The sequence below is a fragment of the Callorhinus ursinus genome, unplaced genomic scaffold (assembly GCF_003265705.2).
Source record: "Callorhinus ursinus isolate GAN/ISIS: 27379988/994484 unplaced genomic scaffold, GSC_fseal_2.0 scaffold46, whole genome shotgun sequence".
NCBI classification, from domain to species: Eukaryota; Metazoa; Chordata; class Mammalia; order Carnivora; family Otariidae; genus Callorhinus; species Callorhinus ursinus.
Window position 1 is genome coordinate 11857700 of NW_027397108.1, and position 21324 is coordinate 11879023.

Here is a 21324-nt window from a genome sequence, read left to right on the forward strand (position 1 = left end):
TGTTTATTTATTTAGAGAGTGAGTAGGAGGAGGGGCAGAGGCAGAGGGAGAGAGAATCCCAAGCAGACTACATGCTGAGTGCCGATGAGGGGCTCAATCCCGTGACCCTGTGATCATGACCTGAGCTGAAATCAAGAGTCAGACACTTAACCAACTGAGCCACCCAGGTGCCCCTTTCTTGTGCTTGTTTTTGTCCTAAGGGCTTTTGACCTATAATAGTGAAAAACTTAAGTTGTTTTGCCCTCAACTGATGTTAAATATTGTTAATTTATGGTAAAAACTGGCATTTTCCTTTTTGAGGATTGAAGAAAATACAGGATCTGGAAAAGTGCTTGCCTTCTTTAGCCTGACAAAACATTAACCTTTGGTTGATCAAAGATAAGTTATAGTATCCTTTGGTTTTTAAATCTGCATGACTTAATGTTAGAATCATGTTTGTTTTGAGACTATAATGGTTTCGGTGACCAAAATTGCCTCAGGCAAGAAATGGTTGTAGAATTGGGGGGGTGGTTGAAGCAATAGCTGTACAAATTCTTTGTGTTTCTGTGGTGAATTTAGTTCCCATTTATCCTGTTTGAATCCTATTTTAATGGGACGTTTAAGCGGTTAAGTAAAGGCAGCAAGCTCATACTTCAGCCCACATCCTGTCCCTTCCCACCTGTAATTCGTTTATGAGAAAATGTCCCATCAAATTGCAGAAGAAGCTAATCCTCTCTCCCCTTTCAGTGCTTCCAGGGGATCTACGTTCAGTCACTGGCTCTACGGGCCAGACTTAAATAATTTTCTCAGTGGCTGTGTTCAAAACCACCCAAAGGTACCTATTTTTCTTTACGATCACTAGCATAATGTTCACAGGAACTGAGTGAGACTTCCTCAGTGTTTCCCCCATAGCGGGGGAACCAGGTGACAGGGTGTGTGCTGACTCAGGATACCCTATGCTTCTCCCTTGTCTAGCTTCTGTATTGAGCCATTTCTGGGTCACTCTAGCACCTTCTCCAGTCTTTATGGTTTTGATAGGACAGTGGAAGAGAAACTCTTTCAGAAGGAAGTTTCTAGGTGAATCTTTTGGGATATGTGAGAACAAAACTTTGTTTTTACACGTCTGAGTGCACCCAAGCTGAGCCTCATTTTTGTTTTGTTTTGTTTTAAAGATTTTATTTATTCATGAAAGACAGAGAGAGAGAGAGAGAGAGAGGCAGAGGGAGAAGCAGGCTCCCAAGGAGCAGGGAGCCTGATGCGGGACTCGATCCCAGGACCCTGGGATCATGACCTGAGCCGAAGGCAGACGCTTAACCATCTGAGCCACCCAGGCGCCCTGAGCCTCATTTTTGGAAATCAGAACAGATGATGTGCAGACTGCAGTTAGCTTGGAGCACGTCTGCCCCTCCTAGCCGAGGGTAGGACTATGCTCAGTGCTCTTTGTCCCTTTGGAGACCCTGTGTGTGAGGCTTGTAGGTGCATGTTGATTGTACCAAGTCAGAAGTCAGGAGAGAAACTGATTTCTGTTACTTTCTTTCTTGGTCTGACGGTATGGTTGCTTATCTGAGTGTGATGTGTGCTTTTAAAGTTTGAGAACCTCATCATTTTGTCCTTAAGGGTTTGAGAAGTTCTTTAAGAGTAGACGAAAGGGAGACTTAGAAAACCCAATAACTCTGGGCGCCTGGGTGGCTCAGTTGGTTAAGCGACTGCCTTCGGCTCAGGTCATGATCCTGGTAGTCCTGGGATCGAGTCCCGCATCGGGCTCCCCGCTCAGTGGGGAGTCTGCTTCTCCCTCTGACCCTCTTCCCTCTCGTGCTCTCTATCTCTCATTCTCTCTCTCTCAAATAAATAAATAAAATTAAAAAAAAAAAAAAAGAAAACCCAATAACTCTAAGAAGAGGTACAAGGGTCAGTTTGACAAATCAGACTTTCAGAGTTTTACGTTTTTAAGGCATTCACTACCTTAGGGGTTCATCTCCTCGGGAGGTGACAGCAGGCGGGCCCTTGCGTGTCGTCACCATCTCTCCCGACTCACCCCCTTCTTCGTTCAGATCCCAAGCCTCAGAGTTTGGTGATGTGGATTGGTGAAGTGAGTATTTACCAGGTGTGTTTCTTCTCTGAAATGTCTCCTGCTTGCGGAATAGGAAAAGGCCCAAGGAGGTGTGTTTACATGCTTTGCTACAATATACAGATTTTTATTCCATCCTGTAATATGTTTGTCCATTCCTGGGTCACCTAGGCCTTCGGGCTTCCATGGCTTTGGTGTGGGTTGTTGGAATGGTGTGAATGGGAAGGGGCACGACTGTGGCTTGTTTGTCCTGGGGCTTGTCATGGATGGATCGGCCTCAGAAGCTCTGTGAGACCACCTTTTCCTTACTCGGGAACGATTTTTTTTTTTTTAATAACATTATTTCTAACTCATACTTTATTTTTTTATTTTATTTTTTAAAGATTTTATTTATTTATTTGACAGAGCGAGAGAGGGAACACAAGCACGGGGACTGGGAGAGGGAGAAGCGGGCTTCCCATGGAGCAGGGAGGCCGATGCGGGGCTCAATCCCAGGACCCTGGGATCATGACCTGAGCCAAAGGCAGGATGCTTAATGACTGAGCCACCCAGGTGCCCCAGGGGAACGATTTTTTTCCCTAAGTTTTGGGTTACTTTCCCAGGTTCTTATGGAAAAATGAATTTTTGTGTGCCTCTGCACTGAGTCTGGTCACAAACGTGTACGTGTTGTGGGTCGGGGGTGTGTTTCCCCGCCATGCAATTCTGGGACACCAGCTGGGTCTCCTCCGGTTTAACCCAGTTCTGACACTCTATACCTGGAATTAGCATCAGATTCCACAGGTTAAGGGTTCCGTCCTGAAAGACTGCCCCCCCCAACTCCCTTCAAACGCTGGCTCCACGTCCAGGTTGTCACCTGTGTTTCTGACTGACTGGCTGTGAATCAGAGGTTCCCACGACCCCTCTCCTTGGGTTCCATTAATTCGCTGGAGCGCCTCGCAGAACTCAGGAAACCAGTGTACTTACTAGATTACCAGTTTATTATAAAGGATGTTAAAGGATATGAATGAACAGCTAAATGAAGAAATGTGAAGGGCGAGGTCTGGAGGGATCCCCAGGATAGGACCGTCTGTCCCCTTGAAGTTTGGCATAGAACATGGGTGCGTTCTTGTCCACCAGCCTAGAAGCTCTCCAAACTCTGATATTTTGGGTTTATATGGAGGCTTCATTGCATAGGCATGATTCATTAAATCATTGACCATTGGTGATTAATTTCGGCTCCAGTCCCTTCCCCTCCCTGGAGGTTAGGGGTGGGGATGAAAGTTCAAACCCTCTAATCACATGGTTCGTTCTCTTGGCAACCAGCTTCCATCCTGAGGGGTTTTCCAAAAGTCCGGTCATTAACACAGACTCAAGTGTGGTTGAAAGAGGCTTGATACGAGTAACGAAAGATCCCTTTACCACCTCGGAAATTCCAAGTGTTGTTGGAGCTCTGGACCGGGAGGGCCAAATGTATACTTCTTATAAATTGAATTTCACATAGGTCAAACTGTGTGTGCAAAAGCACCTCTTGGAAATTTTAACCGGAAATGTACTGATGTAGTTACATGGGGAGGGGAGTTTTTCTTTGGATGTGTGCGGCTTTCTAGGACTGTTCAAGCCTCCTGATCCTTAGATTGTACTTGGAGAAAATGGGGGCATTCGACCCTGGGTGGGCATGTCCTGAATCAGACCCATCTCCCCCAAAACATACTTTGCACCCGACAGAAGGTGGGGTGGGGGCCTTCAAGGGTGCTTACAGTGCTGGATGTGTGTCATCTGAACTGTGTGTGTTGCAGGAGGAGGCTTACAGGGCTGGATTCAGTCATCTAGACTCTGGGTCACAGTGTTCTGAGGAGAATGGGGGGGATTGTGTCCAAGAGCAGGTGACATGCATTCTGGTTTTCTTGAGAAGCGGACCTCTGTAGGTGGTCCACCCATGTCAGCCGGCCTCATTGCTTTCTTCCTTCCTTTGCCCCATTTACTGGCATGGAAAGGTGATTGTTAACCTGAGAGGAAAGAAAGATTTGCTAGTAGGCTCAGGTTTGGAGCCAGCAAGGTGAAATTTGAAGAATTTTACATGTATCTGAAGCTACTTCTCAGTGGTATCTGTTGTTTTCCCTAAGAAGGTGAGTTAGGCAGGGCAGAGCATTTGGGGGCATCAGAAGCAAGAGTGTACAAAGGACCTGTTTTGTAGAAGTAATGCCCCCTGGGTCCTGCCTGGCATGTATGTACCAATCGCTGGTGATTTTGTGGTGATTTTAAGAAATTGTTTTGAATTTCCTTCTTGTCTGGGGTCGGTCTGGTCTGGCAGCTACTACCACCCTAACCTGCGCCCTGACCTGAGACGGGCACAGCAGGCTTTTCTCCTAGCTTTCAGGACGAGCTGCTGTTAGGGTTCAGCTCTGCCCAGCCTCTTCGTCCCTGCTCCCTGTGTCCCTCCAGAAGGCACCAGTCTTAGGAAAAGTGTATGGTGGGAGGCGTTTTTCTCTTCTCTGAATCCTCTTTCTCTGGGAAGTTGTAGTTATTGTTTTCTGAGGTTAGACTTTGTTTTCTCTTGGGAACCGGTGAGCCGAAGGGTGCTGGGCCTGGAGCAGATGGAGGCAAGAGAGGAGGGAAGCAGGGTGACTTCGCCTGCTGGGGACGGATGCAGAAGGGTTGTGGGCATCTGAGGACTAGACCCGGACCGCCTGTCCTGCTGGGGACGGATGCAGAAGGTTGTGGGCATCTGAGGACTAGACCCGGACCGCCTGTCCCTTCTCCAAGGGAGCACTGTCACACCTCAGGCTTTGTGTCCTCCCACTTGTTTTAGATTTAATTTAATTTAATTCATTTATTTATTAGGGAGAGCACAAGTAGGCAGAGTGGCAGGCAGAGGGAGAGGCAGAGGGAGAAGCAGGCTCCCCGCGGAGCAGGGAGGCTGACGTGGGGCCCGATCCCCAGGACCCCGGGACCATGACCTGAGCCGAAGGCAGACGCTTAACTGGTTGGGACCCCAGGTGCCCCTCCATCTGAATTTTAAAAGACCCAGATATTACCATACGGTTTCAGTCATATGTGGAACATAAGGAATAGTGCGGAGGACCACGGGGGAAGGGAGGGAAACCTGACTGGGAAGAATCAGAGAGGGGCACAAACCAGGAGAGACTGGACTCGGAGAAACAAACGGGGGGTTATGGAGGGGAGGGGGGGGGGGGGCAGGCTGGCCGGGTGATGGGCATTAAGGAGGGTACGTGTGGTGACGAGCCCTGCGTGTTACATGCAGGTAATGAACCGTTGAACACGATATCAAAAACTAATGACGTACTATATGCTGGCTAACTGAACATAAAACAAGTAAATAAAAGCCCCAGAGAAGAGATAACCACAGAAATGGTGGCTCTTTGTGGGTGTTCTGCTTCTCCTGGGTGGTCTGGTGAGCTGCTGCTTTCGTGGTGTTCACGCTTCCATGCAGACGCCTTTCCTCCCCAGGACTGGTTCTGGCTTCACTGTGCACAGAGGTTGCACGGTGGAGTGGGAGGAGGGAGTGTTTGGATGATGTCTTTCATGATGTCTGAAGGAGGAAGTCGCTGTTTGATGAAGGAACCACCCTCATTTAACCGTAAAATGTGTTCTCTTCTTCCACAGCAGGAGTTCCCTTGGGATGACAAGGGTTGCTGCAGTGTGGCTGTTTTGGGGGCAGGTGTTGCCATGGGATTTTTCTACATCTGGATTCTGGGAAGGAAATCACCTGGAAGCACTTTGTGCAGTGTTCCCTGCCGAGAGGTCAGGTGAGGGGAATTTATAATTTTTACCCAGGAAGGAGCTGGTACCTGTGGTGGGTGCTCATGCATGTGCTCTGCAGGCTTTAACCATGAGCAGTCCTGGCCTTGGGGTTTGGGCAAGACACACTTGACTTTTTCCAGGAACTACCTCACTGAACACTCTCACGCCCACTTTCTTCCTGGGACGTCCCATTCACACCGTGGCCTGACTTCATCGTTCCTTAGCTTTGAAGTGGAGTTTTGCCCTGCTGGCTGACCCTGAGCAGGGTGGGCCCAACTGTCAACTCCAGGCTCTGTGCTTGTCCTCCGGAGTGCTGAGCCTGGGTGAAGTGCTCCTCAGGCTTGAGTGTAAACTTACAGAGGAGCGGAGGACTTGCTCCCCCTTTGCCCGTTACTCTAAACAGCACACTGTTACGATCTGAACAACTTCTGTGTGATGATGTTTGTAGGAAACCATGGTCTCCCACCAGGCTCAATGGCTGAGGCCTTTGTTGTCTGCCCACATGTCTCCTCAGAGAGGCCCTTGCTCCCTACAGGGGAGGGGAATGGCAGCTGTCACCCCTGCCTCCCAAGGGCCTGCTTCCCGCAGGAGAGGAGGCTGAGACGGGTCCTCCTGTGTCTGCATTCTGGACAGATTCCAGAGTTCCCTCGAGGTTTGTCACGGCTGACAGTGACATGCTTGTTCTAAGGACAGCCTGGAGTAAGGACAGTACTGAAGGGTGGAGTGTTCCCTCCCCGGCTCGCCTCACGCAGCCCTGTGCTCAGTCCCTCTGGTGCACAGTGGTGGCATCCTCTCTCTGGGCTCAGACCAAGCACCTGATCCTGTGCACTTAGACGAACTTGCGTGTGGGCTGGAGAAGTCCAGCATGGGAGTGCCGCACTGTCTCCCGGCCCCTCCTGAGTTGTTGTGAGATCACCTGATGACATCTTAGCATGTCCCAGAAGTAAGTAAATTTCAGTGCAGGCACCTTTGAGCCCTTGAGACATTTCCACGTCCATGATCTGGAACAGATAGCCTTTTGTGAAGGGCTTATTTGGGAATAAAAAACTACAGTATCCTGAAACTTAAGCAGCAATCTTTGATTTAAAATAGCTTTGCTGTTTTTCCTAATTAAAGTGTATTTCATGTTTATGGCAAGAAACATTTGGGAAATAAATGAAAGTATCAAGAAGGAACTCACCATCCTGCACTAAGCAAGGTTGAGCATTTATTCTCACCCTCCCTGCCTGTTTTATACCCTACATCTCTGGCTTCTCCACGTTGAGCTGTGCACCCAGGTGATAGTGTACTATGTTGGAGAAAGTAAGACAGGTCACCTGGGCAGTGATCCAGACAACAAGAGATTAGAGCATGATGGGGGCTGTGAGGTTGCCCCCAGCTCTTGTCTCATGAATGTGAGAGTTGTTGGGGTCTTGCCGTCTGGGGACTCTGTTGTAGAAGAGAAGCTGGGGTGTTCAGTTTCTTCGAGGACTTTCTTTAACGAGTATTAGGCTGTCCTACGGGACTGTTGAGCTTTGTGGGGCAGTCATGAGATGCCACAGTTGGGAACGCGTCCTCATCACACAACCCTGAGTCTTTACTTTCCAGAAGAAGCTGTGTGGTAGTGGTTTGAGATGCTTTTGAGAGCAAGTGAATAGCACAATGAAACGGGGCATGCCCCTGAACTGTGTCTTTGAAGAGCTTCCCAGAGGGTCATGTCTACTTGTAGATGGCTGGGTATAGCTTGTGGGCCTTTGGGACTGCATTTTCATTCTCCCTGGTACTGTTTTCTGGTGGTGCCTGCAGCTGGGTGGACAGAAGCTTCCTGAATCATCTCTGGATCTAAGACTGCACTGTAGTTAGTGTAAAACTGTTGTTTGCATGCCTTTGGATTTTTTTAAAAAAAGATTTTATTTGAGAGAGAGATCAAGAGAGGAAGGGAGAGAGAAAGAGCATGAGCAGGGGGGCGGGGAGAGGGAGAAACTGACTCCCTGCTGAGCAGGAAGCCCAGCGAGGGGTTCTGTCCCAGGACTCTGGGATCGTGACCTGAGCTGAAGGCAGATGCTTCACTGACTGAGCCACCCAGGTGTCCCCAGGTTTTGCCCCTTTTTAAAGGAAACTGCTCCCTTGTATAGCAAAACCAGAGTTCAAAGCAGTCTGCTCTTCACAGCCTTTCTCCCAAGGGAACTGACAAGTGGTTTTCTTAGATCTTGTAGCTCGCTCTTGTGAAGCCTGGTGTCCGCCCTTCTCCTAGTGTGCATCCTCCTCTGTGCTGAGAGGAGGGCCTGTTGGGGGCTGGGCGTGGCGGGCATCGAGGGGACCTCTTCAGTGCTGGGGAGACAACGGCCAGGATCTTGAAGAATGGTGTGGTTGTGTGATTTTTGGATGTAGCTGGGTGTGAAGAGGCCACTTTGGAGATTATGGAGTTTGTGAATTTCCTGAAGACGCCAAGCAGTGTTAGGGCTTAGGAGCCAAAATTCCAACGGTATTAATTCCAGAGAACGTGGTAGTGCCCTGAGCTTCCGGTTAGAGCGAGACCTCACCGTGGTCCAGTGTGGACAGACACGAGACCACTTAGCTTTCTGTAGAGATTGTGTGTAATCACGGGAAGTAGCATTTGCCAGGGCAGAATGGTGACGATCCTCTTACCTGATTGAAACCACAGTGAGTTTACTTTTTTGAACCGTGAGACTGTAGAGTCCTGGGAACAGTATGGACCCATGTGAGAGGTATGTTTGTGTTCACTGAAAGCACAAGCTTATGCCCTTTATTGGTCTCTTATTTAGAGGCTGGTCCTTCCTTCCATTTGGTTCCAGTGATGGGGATCTTTTGTTAAATGTCCTGCATAAACGTGTCGTGTACAGTTTTGTTCCTCTAAATGAAGTGAGAACTTAGAAGCAAAGCAAACTGAATGTAGAACCTTCTATATTTTTATGAGTTTTTCTTATTCTTAGAGTTTTCTCACTCAGTTTGACAGTTTTTTTTTTAAGCTATTTGCCTTTATTGCTTTATTATCCAAAGCCTTCACCTTAGTTTTTGAAGAAGCAACCTTTTTTTCTAATTCTTGTTTTATTAGTTTACATAATGTTAAATTACATAATTAAAACAGCAAGTACAGCTTGTGTAAAAAGGTTTGAGATCAGATACAAATGCCTCATGGTAAGCCCTTGACCGTGCTGTGGACGGAGGTGTGGTGTGGGTGGGGGTCAGGCTGTTGTATAGCGGAAGCAGAGCCAGGTGATTCTGGTGGCTGGGTCTGTCTCCTGGTGCCTTTTTGTGTCATGGACCCTTTGGAGGCCTGACAAACTGGGAGTCCTTTTCCCAGAAGGATTTGCATCTTATTGGAAATCGACTCACAAACCCGTCGGTCGTCCCTGGACTGTGGACCAGGCGAAGAGCTCCTAGGGTAGACTGTGACCCTTGCAGGAGCTTTTGCTTTCTTCAGCTCCTCCCCATAGGGTGGTCGCCACTGGATAGTTTGTTCTGAACACCAGCAACAAATTATGGACCACTGTGGGCTTGGGGACTAGAGGGTGGGCAGTGCCGTTTCTGGTCTATAGTCTGGTGAGTGTTAGCCAGCAAGCATGTGTGTGCGACAGAGGTACAGGTCCAGCACCCAGCCCTGCTGCTGTTCACTGTGGCTTTACAGTTGGATGGCTTGGCTTTCCCTTCCAGGATGTCCAGCTGCTTGTGTGTACTGTGGGAAGTGGGCGGGGTGGGCAGGTCACCTGGATGCGACCCCCTCCCAGCTGGGCGCGGGCTTGCGGGGGGTGGGGGGTGGGGCTCTGTCATTCTGTGTGGTGCTGAGGATGTCAGGGCCCACAGGGCTTTTCAGCTCCTCCTGGGTGTGAAGGTCAGTGACTTCCTAAAACGACCTACGGTAGACATGGGCACATGTGCTTCCTCTTCTAGAAGAATCGGCTGTGCGTGTGGTCCCACGACGGCTGGAGATGGATCCACAGTGGACTATGAATCCCTCATCCACGTTGATGGGGACATGGGGTCCAACACCTTGTTGTGGGTTTGAGTTCTGTGACTCTCTCTCCCCTACCTTTTTGTGAGTATTTTGTTTTTGTTCTTAAAGACTTAAAAAAATCCTATGGTCCCCTTTGAGGTAATCAGATGCTAACCCGCACCCTTGACTAGAGATGGAGCAATAGAAGCTCCCCGCTTTAAATCTCTTTTCAGTTTTCAGGCATAATGGTAATCCATAAAATGAACTCCGAGGTGTGTTACCAGAGTGTGAGTTGGTGATTTTAAATCTTAAGTCAGGGGCGTCTGGGTGGCTGAGTCATTAAGCGTCTGCCTTCTACTCAGGTCATGGTCCCAGGGTCCTGGGACTGAGCCTCGCATCGGGCTCCCTGCTCGGGGGGAAGCCTGCTTCTCCCTCTCCCTCTCCCTCTCCCACTCCCCCTGCTCGTGTTCCCTCTCTTGCTGTGTCTCTCTCTGTCAAATAAATAAATAAAATCTTAAAACAAAAACAAAACACCTTAAGTCAGCATAGGAAAAGGCAGGTCACAGACAGGGAAAGAGTGCTGGTCCACAGATGGGCCGGGCAGTGGCTGAAGTGCATGAGTCGGCGTTTCTGTTGTGGAGACCAGCTAGCCATGAAGCTGCAGAGACTCCTCGCCGTGGCCTCGGATCTGAGGGATTGGGCTCTTGTTCTTCCTGGTGGGAGTGCGAAACGGTGTCACTCTTTTGTAGAGCAGTTTGACAGTAACTTAAAATAAACATTCAGACCCTTTGATCCAGCAAGCCCTGCCCCTGGGAACTTTTGTGAAGAAATAACCTGCTTAGCTGGATGAGCTTTCATATATCTCTAGTGTTTGAACTTTTTATGGTGAGCATGCATTAATTTTCTAAGCAGAAAATATTAAAAGGAAAACGTCAGACTATGGTGCGTCATCTTGGTAGTGATGCCTAGAGGTCACCTGTTTTAAATAGAAAATGAGACTCTCTTTGGGTTCCATCTGTCCCCTTGAAGAACCAGGCATCACCTTTCTGTTTCAGGGAGCCATGCTCACTGGTCCTCCTGGTACTGGCAAACGCTTCTTGCCAAAGTGACTACAGGGGAGGCCAGTGTGCCTTCATCACCGTGAATGGGTCAGAGTTTCTGGAAATGTTTGTCGGCATTGGGCCAGCAAGGGTAGGTGGATGCTTGTCCTTGAGTCGGACAGCCCCAGGTTTTGTGTGGACCCCTGGCAGTAAGCACAGAGCTTGCCACAGATACCAGATAAGGGTAGGGTTCCAGAGGAGAGACTTGGGTTAACAAACACTCATTTTTGTTTTCATACCAGTAGCAAAACCAACTCTCTATGTGGATTCCTATTTCAGGTTCATGACATGTTTGCAGTGGCTTGAAAAGACGCTCCTTGTACCTTATTTATTGATGAGATTGATGCAGTTGGCAGGAAGCGAGGCTGAGGGCACTTTGGAAGCCAGAGCGAGCAGGAGAACACACTGAACCAGATGCTTGTGGAGATGGGTGGTGAGCGGACGCTCACCAGTGACAGCTGCTGAGAGCAGGCCTGTCCAGTCAGCACCAGCAGACACCACATGACCCTCCTTCTGCGTTTGTTTCTGGAAATGCCTCAGCGAGAATCCCTGATGATTAGGTTTTTAGGAAGGCTGCTTTCCAGCAGACTTAATGGAGAAAGCTACATTGGATCAACATCGGCCCCCAGGAGTCTCCCGATAGGATGAGGGGCCAGTGCACCCTGTCGGCGCCCCACCAGCAGGAGGGGTTAGCAGGGATGTGGGGTGAGGGCCCCCTGGGGAGGTGAACCGGCTAGATAGGGACTCCCCCGCCCCTCCTCGCATAGGCCTTGGCACCCAAGGGTGGTGTGGATGGAGCCTGTGCTGCTTCCTCTGAGCCTCTCTCCTGCCACCTTCGCTGACCCAGAATCTCACAGGTGCACAGGCCCGCCTCATGGACAGAAATATCTTTCCTCCCAAGTGATTCCAGCCAAGTGTGTCTGGTAGCTTGTCAGGCCTGCTGAAGTTTCACTGGAAGTGTCTAGGTGTTGATGCCACTCTTCAGATTTGGAGAAGCTTTCATCGGGCCTGTGGCAAGTTTTGATCTTCATTTTGGGGTTGCAGAGAGTACCCTGGGTGTGGTGATTTACTAGGAGGACTCCCAGGACCTCGTGTGGTCGTACCCACAACTATGGCTGATGACAGACACAGGACAAAATCTGTGCAGGGAAGGGCACAGTCCAGGGAAACCGGCTGCAGCCTCCCTGAGGCAGGGCAGGAGGTGCTGATTTCCCTGGCATGGAGCTGTGACGACACGTGGGCATTGTGGCTGACCAAGATTTTCAGCAGGGGCTGGTCACATGGCACTCTGTGCCCAGTATGTACCAACATCCCAGCCTCCTAGGAGGAAGGCAGGTGCTCAGCATAAACCACTGCACAAACAGTTTAGGCATAGGGGGAGCCCCTCCCCAACCTCAGGTCCCAGAGTCAGCTGAGGGCTGCCTTGTAAGCAGATCTTCAGAGGATGAACAGTTAGACCTGCTATTTTCTTTCTGCACAGACCAAAACATTTCCAGAATCTTCCATCATACTTAGTGTCCAACAGTTGTTCTCATTAGATTATGATTCTGTTCTGTTATCTCAGAGGACTGATGGGAGAAAACATTCAGGGGGAAAGCGGGTGGGAGCACCAGCATTTCCTCTGTTGGGCATCCCTGTTCTCCACAGCCCGGCCCGCCCTGGACCAGTCCAGCTCCCTGGGCCCTGTGAGTCCAGCAGGGCCAGCTGGATGGAGACCTCGGCAGGTGGCTGGGGCACTGACGCAGTTGGCTCTTTGCATTTGTGAGAAAGCGTCCATCCTGTGTGGACTTCCCCTGCTGCCCAGGGCGGTCCTCGTCTTGCTCACTGTCGGGTCTCGGCCCTGGGAATGGGTTTGATGTTGGTCAGAGGCAGCATAGTCAGGAAGGTGTTTTACTGCATTCAGGAGCTGAGTGTACGTGAGCTTTGGGATATTTGTGTCATTGCTGCCTGGTTGAATAACAGTGTGAAGCATGGACGCAGCAGGGATGCTGCCCGGAGCCCCAGGCTATCCTTGCAAAGTGGTTGCAGGTGACCCTGCCATGTCTGCCTGTGTCTCTCTCTCTCTGTTAGGCACCCCTGACGTCACAGGCAGGTCCTCCATCGTCAGGGTCCACCTGCGCCTGCTGAAGCTGGACAGGAGTCTCTCTAAGGATGCCCTGGCAAGAAGGCTTGCGGTGCTCACTTCGGGCTTCACGGGTGAGTGTTGGCTAGGCCGGGCCTCTTGCCTGTGGGGCGGGGGGGCGGGGGTGGGCACGTGTGATTGGCAGGTGGTTTCTGTTGTGCTCTTCAGTCCTGGCAAGTGTCCACCTTTTTCTTTAGAACTTTGAATCTGTTGAGACAAATTAAAGTCCTCAGAGATGATGAGCCCCAAAGCTGATTTGTACCCATTTGAATTTTTGGTTTGATTCTGTTTAGACTTGGTAAGTTTTCGCTGCAGAGACCGAACTGATGTCTGAGGACAGACCCACTGAACTGAGCTGTGCTGCATTTTATAGTCTTGGGCTTGAGCTCCCAACATGGGAGCTTCCTTTGCTTTTCTCTTTTCTTTGTAATTAAAACCCAAGGTCCTGTACTAGGAAACTCACTTCCCTACCAGGGTGGTTTAGACACCGGGAGTTTAGGGCTTTTCCAGGAGGCTTCCCTCCCAGGTTATCCCCTACTCAGCAGCCCTTTGGATGTGTCATGATGACTGTGAGGAGCTCCTGCCATCCCTGGGACATTGTGCTGTGGACCCTTGTCTCCCCGGTGTCCTGCCCACTGCCGGGCCAGGGCCGAGGTCAGGTCACACGTGGGAATGTACACTTGTTGGCGACAGGGTGATAAGTGAGCCGTTCTTACCCCATCCGCCTGGCACATGAAGGACCTGGTCTGTTTCCTACGAAAAATGTGCTTTCTGCTCTCTCCCTTTGTGACTGCCACGTCCACTTACACACCAAAGATAAGAAACTAGAATAGGCCTCCCAGGCTCTCTTCTTCCCAGATTAGCATTAGAGGCTGCCCATCAGCCGCCGGGATGACTCGGTGGGATGACCCGCAACTCCCCAGACTCAGCCTCCCGGGGTCCCTAGGAGGCCGCCTCATGGAGCTGCCCTCCTGTCTCAGGTTGATCACCTGGATCCTGCTGTCCCAGAGAGGCAGACGCAGGCTTTGTGAAGGTCGGCGTTGCAAGGATAGGGAATGGTCTGTCTGTCCTCCCACATAGAAGGGGACTTGGGGAATTCTTGGAGTAAAAGAACTTCTGACACCTTCTCAGGAGCCACAGAACCAAGCGCTAACTGTGGCACTTTTACTGTCCAGCCCTTCCCTCTGTGTGTGTGGGTGATCCAGGTATTTTAAACCTGGTGTTCCTTGGGAACCTGACGTGTAAGTTACCTTTTACCATTTTTGCTCATTCTTTGCACTAGAATGTAGTAATGAAAGTGAAAGAAAAAAGGTCATTTTAAAACTTGGCTAATGAGTCAACAAAAAATTACAGAGTACACAAAGAAACAGTAAGTATGGTTCATTCACAGGAAGAAATGGACAGAAACCATCCCCAAGGTAGCAGAGACATCAGGCTTACTAGAACAAAGACAACGTCAGCTGTCCTAAATGTGCATCCCCAAAGAGCCAAAGGGGACCAGAAGAACTGTTTGTCTCAACAAAGAGAATTTAGTCAGGAAATAGAAATTATCAAAAGTAACCCAACAGAACTTCTAGAGCAGAAAAGTACTGTAACTGAAATGAAAAGTTCACTAGAGTGGCCCAGTAGCAGATGTGAGCAGAGGAAGAAAAAATCAGCGAACTTGGAGATAGGCCTAATGACATTACCCAGTCTGCAGAGCAGAAAGAAGAAAGAGTGGAAAATGAGCAGAATGTAGGGTCACTTGGGGCACCGTCAACATACATAGTATGGCAGTCCCAGAGGGAGAAAAGACAGGGTAAGGGGCAGAGAGAAGATACGGATACGTAACAGTTCAGAACTTCCCAAATTGGATAAAAGACATGAATCTACATTTCCAAGAAGGTCAGTGAATTTCAGGTAGGGGTAAACTCTTAAGATCCACCCAGAGAGGGGCGCCAGGTTGGCTTAGTTGGTTAAGCATCTGCCTTTGGCTCAGGTCATGATCCCGGGGTCCTGGGATCGAGCCCCGTGTCGGGCTCCCCGCTCTGTGGGAAGCCTGCTTCTCCCTCTCCCTCTGCCTGCCACTCTACCTGCTTGTGTTCTCTCTCTCTGTCAGATAAATAAATAAAATCTTAAAAAAAAAAGATCCACCCAGAGACTCATTATAATCTAACTGCTAAAGCCAAAGAAAGAGACTCTTGAAACCAGCAAGGGAGAAAGGACACAGTGTATAAAGGATCTTCAGTGAGACTAACAACCGATTGCTCGTTAGAAACTCCAAAGGCCAGAAAGCAATGGGGTGACGAGTTTGAGGTCCCGAAAGAAAAAGCTGTTAACAAAGAATTCTGCATCTGGCAAAACTGCCCTTCAAGAATGAAGGGGAAATGGGGACATCCCCAGATACTGAAAAGGTAAGGTAGTTCATTATGTTTAGACCTGCCCTACAAGGAACGCTAAAGAGAGTCTTCTAGGCTGAAATGGAAGGATGCTAGCCCAGAACTTGAAGCCATAGGAAGAAGTAACGTTGGTACAAGTCACTGTTCAGGGAAACACAAAGGCCAGTATTATGCATTTTTGGTGTGTAACTCCTTTTTTTCCCTAAACGATTTTATTTTATTTTTTTTTAAGATTTTATTTATTTGACAGAGACCGCGAGAGAGGGAACGCAAGCAGGGGGAGTGGGAGAGGGAGAAGCAGGCTTCCCTCGGAGCAGGGAGCCCGATGCGGGGCTCGATCCCAGGACCCTGGGACCATGACCTGAGCCGAAGGCAGACGCTTAACGACTGAGCCACCCCGGCGCCCCTCCCTATGCGATTCTCTTTTTTTTTTTTTTTAAAGATTTTATTTAATTATTTGAGAGAGAGAGAAATTGAGAGATAGAAAGCACGAGAGGGAAGAGGGTCAGAGGGAGAAGCAGACTCTCTGCTGAGCAGGGAGCCCGATGTGGGACTCGATCCCCGGACTCCAGGATCATGACTTGAGCCGAAGGCAGTCGCTTAACCGACTGAGCCACCCAGGCACCCTCCCTATGAGATTCTTAAAGGCAAGTGTATAAAGCGATAGTTACGATCTGTGTTAATGGGTACATAACGTAGAAAGCTGTGGTCTTTGACAGTAACGACATAAAGGTGTGGAGGGGGGCACCTGGGTGGCTCAGTCAAGCGCCTGCCTTCGGCTCAGGTCATGGTCCCAGGGTCCTGGGATTGAGCCCCGCATCGGGCTCCCTGCTCGGCGGGAAGCCTGCTTCTCCCTCTCCCACTCCCCCTGCTTGTGTTCCTGCTCTCGCTCTGCCCCCCCATCAAATAAATAAATAAAATCTTAAAAAAAAAAAGATTATAAAGGTGTGGAGGGAAGGAGATATACAGGAGCAGAGCATTTGTATAGTTACTAAAGCTAGAAATGGAAAAGCTGATCTTAAAATTCACATGGAACTGCAAGGGGCCCGAATAGCCAAAACAGTCTCATAAACGGAGACCGAGTTGGAGGACTCACATGTCCCTATTTCAGAACTTGCCACACAAGCCAATAAACAGAACATGACCACTGACACAAGGGTAAACAGACCAGTAGAACAGAATCCAAGAACGCAGATTGCAGACGCTAGCCCGTACATCTTTGCTGACTTGATTTTTGTCAAGGGTGTAAAGACCATTCAATGGGGGAAGGACAGTTCCTTCAACAAAAAGTATTGGGACAGTGAGATATCCACATACAAAAGAATGAAATTGGACCCTTGCACTTTTTGAGTTAACTCAAAATGGATAAAAGACCTGAATGTAAGAGCTAGAACTGTAAAGCGCTTACAGGAGACCATGGGAGACCATATTTTTGTGATTTTGGTCTTGGCAGTGGTTCCTTAAATATGACATCAGAAGCACAAGCAACAGGTGAAAAAATTAATTGGACTTAGCAAAACTAAAATCTTTCGTGTATCAAAGGACACTTGAGCGAATAAAAAGACACTGTACACAGTGGAAGAAAGTATTTGGAAATCCTGCATCTGATAAATCAGGGTCTAGAATCCAGAACATAGAACCCAATTTAAAAATGGGCAAAGGGCTAGAATATTCATTTTTCCAGAGAAGATATGCAGATGGCCAAAAGTCACGTGAGAAAACGCTGCGTGTTATTCATTAGGAAAATGCAAATCAGAACCATAATGAGATAGCACTTCACACCCACCAGGGTGGCTATAAAAGAAAGGAGTTGGCAGGGACACAGAGACACAGGACCCCTAATACGTTGCTGGTGGGCGTGTGGAAACAGGCTGTGGACATCAGTTTGGCTGTCCTTCAGAACATAAAATACAACAGTTGACCAAGCAGTTCCACTCATCGGTGTCTACCCAAGAGAACTGAAAACGTGGCCACACAAAGACTTGTACGTGAATGTTTATGGCCAGATGTCCATCAGTGCAGGAATGGATGAACAAAATGTGTGTACGTATAACGGAATATTATTCAGCCATAAAAAGAAATGAAGTACTGATACATGATACAATATGGATGAACCTCCAAATATGCCAAGTGAAAGAAGCCAGACACAAAAGGTCATGGGATTCCATGTATATGAAACGTCCCTAACAGGCAGCTGCAAGGAGACAATACAAGAGTGGTTGGCTGGGGTGGGCAGTGGAACTAACCACATCAGGCACAGCGTGTCTTTTTTTTAAGGATTTATTTATTTATTTGAGCGAGAGAAGGCGCGTGTGCACACGCAAGCAGGGAGGAGAGGGAGAAGCAGGCTCCCCACTGAGCAGGGAGCCCAACGTGGGGCTCGATCCCTGGACCCCGGGGTCATGACCTGAGCCGAAGGCAGACACTTAACAACTGAGCCACCCAGGCGCCCCAGGCACAGGTTATCTTACATAGAGGATGGAAGTGTCTGAAACTACGGCACTAGGCACATGACTTGATAAATTTACTGGAAGTTTCTGAAGAATATACTTATGATGGGTTTTGTGTTAAATAAATTACACTATCTCAGTAAGTTGCTTAATCAAAAAACCTGGCCCAAAATAGTGACTGACAAAGCCGCTCCCTAGTTTGGCTCTGGTCCCTGTAGTCGGGCTCTTCCTGTAGTGCGCAGTCCTGGGCACTGATGTCCACAGGTTTTCCTTCCCGGGGTCGGGTGCTGACGTTTCTAGTGTCTGCAGGGAAGCAGCGCTGATTGCCGCTGCCACCTGAGTCCTTGTGCTGTGGGGAAGCACCTTGAGCCGGCTGCTGAGACGGTCATCGGAGCTGAGCTGGGGGGCCTGCTGGCGCTGCTCTTGGGGCCGAGCTTTACTTCAGCGCACAGGAACTATAGTCAGTTTTCCAGACCAGAATTTGGGACTTGGGAATCTGCCAATAGCTTTCATGCTCTGTCTGGAGCTACATTTAGAGTCTGAGAGAGATGGGGCCTCCAGGGCAGTGGATCAGGCCCTGGTTTGGATGCTGATTGCAGATGGGAGGAGGGGCTTCCGTAGGCTCTTCCTTGTGGAAGCTGCCAGGACAGCCCTCTGAAGGTGGGTGGGTGCTGGTGTGCATGGTTTAGCACAGCGATGCCTGCTTGTTCTCCTGGCTCTAGTTCAGCAGCTCAGGGAACTGCGGTCAGTGGCTTAGGGTCTCTCCAGAGTGAGTGCCTTCCCGGGGATGGAGATCAGGGCGGTGTACCGGTGGCTAGTGGCTGCCCTTTGTGGTCATCCTCACGGCTGTGAGAACCAGTGGTAGGTTCACAGTGCTGCTTTGTCTTGATTTGTTAGTGAAGCACAACGTGCATAGACAACTGTGGAGTGTCGGGCACCCCAAGAGGTCTCTCCAGCTTCTGGAGGGTTGTCCTGGCCGTTCTGCTGAGCTGACCAGCCGTAAAGCTGGGCCCAGTGGGAGTTGGTGCCTTTTCTGTGTACTGATGACTACCTGTAAGCTAGGGGGGTGTAGGAGGCATTGGTCTCCATGCTTCTGGGGTCACTGAGCAGGCCAGAGAAGATAGCTAATCATGTTGGCTGAAAGCAGGCCTCCTAAAGCCGTCTGCTGCGTGCCAAGTGCAGGAGGTGGGGCACCCTCTTCCCCGTTGGGGAGTGGGGTTCCTGCAGAGCGGAAGGCTGCATAGTGTCTGGTGTGGAGGGACAGGCACCAAACGGCCTGAGGCGTGTGTGTGCGGCAGACGGGCTGTGAGTCCGTACTTGCTCAACAGAGGCTGTGACCAGCCCTCGGCATTCGCTGAGTGGAGGGGGGGATTTGGCACCCACTTCCCAGCTGTCCATTTCTCCTCTGCCTCTCACTGGCAGAATTTGATGTGTAAGCCTTGAGGAGAAGACGCAGGTCCTGCAGCCCAGTGAGAAGGCGACCGTGGCCTGCCGTGAGGCTGGACATGTGGTGGGCTGGGTCCTAGAGCATGCCGACCCAGTGCTGAAGGTCGGTCTGAGTGTTCACCTTACCCGGGGGATTGTGTGTGGTCTCTGGTCGTGTGGGCACAGTACATTCACAGTGGCAGCCCTCCTTCTCCTTCCCAAGGAATGTAATGGTTAGGAGTTGGGTTCCAAAGATTGTTCAGGGATGTGTAGCGGAGAAGGGGGGGCGGTGTTGGTTCCAGGTGGGATCTGGATGCCGGCCACCTGACACCCCCGAGGTTTGATGTTAAACTTGCCTCACTCCTAAGCTTTGGACCCAGTGGGATGGCTCCTCTAGAACTTCCTTGGGACTGATAGGGTGGAGGTGGTTTCCATGTTAATCTTTGGGATGACCCCCCCCGGACCCACCTAATCCTGGGTGGGGCCCAGGGGTCTCCTCTCCTCCCACGCCCTTGTGACCAGTGGTCATAGTAGGGCATATTGGTCTGGGATATTCCATAGGTGGGACCTGGAAGGGGCCAAGAGCTCTGTGTGGGGAGTGAGCAGAGTACTGCCTGCCTGTGTCTTCTAGGTGTCCACCATCCCCTGGAGTAGAGGGCTCAGCTATGCCCCATGTTTGCCCAGGGAGAGTATCTGTCCACACGGGAGCAGCTCTTTGACCGCATGTGTACGATGGTGGGGGGACAGGGTGGCTGAGCAGCTGTTTTTTGGGCAGATCACCACCGGGGCTGTTCAGTGCCTGTGACCTTGAGGAAGGTCACCCTGAGCACCTCTGCCCAGGTAAAGGGCAGCCACCCTAGTGGGGGGCTCTGCATGGCTGAGTCCCTCCAGGCTTACCCCCAGCTCCTTACTTCCAGATTGTGTAGTTTGGGTTGAGTGAAAAGCTGGGACAGGTCTCCTTTGACTTCCCCCTCGACAAGGCGAGATGCTGGTGGAGAAGCCACACAGTGAGGCCACTGCCCAGCCCATTGATGAGGAGGTGCGGCTCCTATCAGCTCCGCCTGTCAGCAGGACCTGGACCTGCTGACCTGGTGCCAAGAGCAGGTGGACAAGGTGAGTGGGGCGGGTCCTGGCTTGGGGCACTCCCATCCTCATGGGATGTTGGGTTTGGGGTTTGCCTTGGCAGGGCCTGCTGTTCTGGGAGCAGCTGAGTGACAGGCAGCTGTGATTTCTAGGTGGGCAGGCCGCTGCTGGAGACGGAGGTGCTGGAGGAGGCCGACATGGTGGAGCTGTTGGGGCCCGGGCCTTTGCGGAGAAGTCCACCCATGAGGAGTTTATGGAAGGCACCGGCAGCCTGCAGGAGAATGTGTCCCTTCCTGAGGGGCGGGAGGAGGGGACTGCAAAGCGCCACCTGCAGGAGAGCCCAGCTAGGAAAGCTCCTTCCAAAATCACTGGAAAACAAATTAAAACATGGTAACAGCAAACGGGTGTTTTAGATCTGGGCAGTCAGACCACAGCCCTAGAGGATGGGGTCCCCAGTCAGAGGGGCGGGCAGTAGGCCCCCAGGGAGAGCAGTGGGCGAGTGTCCTCCTGGTGGGGTTTTGGGTTTGGACCTCCAGCTGAGGAGCTGGAGGAGGCCTCCCACAAAAGGAGGTGGGTGGTGGGTGGATTTGGTGGGCAAGTGTGAGTGCTGGTCTCTTTAGTCGCCCCAAGGAGAGGAGGCTTTGGCTCACCTCAGAAATTTAGTTAAGTGGCAGAATTAAGAAAAGGGAAATCTCAGCTAGTTATCAAGGGAAAGTGTTAGGTTTTTACAACAGCTGTTTGGGTTGGTGGAAGGCCTGTCAGTGGTTCTGGAGGAAACTCAACACTTCCCACAGGTGTGTGGTTGGGGGAGGGTAATGGAGCCATGGGGGCCCCGAACCACTGCCACTGCCCCCCCCCCAGCACCCGGGCACTGCTCTGAGCACAAGGGAAGCAGTTTCTCAGCCAAAGCAGCACCCGTTCCCTGGGTAGGCGGCTAGGTTGTATGTGGAGAGCCCTGTTGTCGCTGCCCCTGGTAACGCTCTTCCTGGTGTTGGGGAGCTGCCAAACGGAAGAAGGCCAGTTCTGGGTTGTGAGCACTAGTCC

At 50.5% G+C, this 21324-nt stretch overlaps 1 protein-coding gene across 6 annotated transcripts in view; it reads left to right on the forward strand.

Moving 5' to 3' along the window:
• Positions 1-4714: 4714 nt before the first annotated feature.
• The window catches only part of DRC4 (dynein regulatory complex subunit 4), a 49772-nt gene continuing 33162 nt past the window's right edge, over positions 4715-21324 (forward strand). Inside the window, exons 1-5 of one of the 6 annotated variants that reach the window (XM_073882452.1) lie at positions 5623-5793; positions 9680-9824; positions 10778-13018; positions 20115-20310; positions 20433-20670. In XM_073882452.1, the coding sequence (XP_073738553.1) occupies positions 20668-20670 (3 nt within the window). In that variant the 5' untranslated portion in view covers positions 5623-5793; positions 9680-9824; positions 10778-13018; positions 20115-20310; positions 20433-20667. Of the gene's footprint in view, positions 4741-5622; positions 5794-9679; positions 9825-10777; positions 13019-19194; positions 20038-20114; positions 20311-20432; positions 20671-21324 lie in introns of those variants that run through there. The other 5 variants (XM_073882448.1, XM_073882450.1, XM_073882449.1 and 2 more) reach the window with 5 other exon arrangements.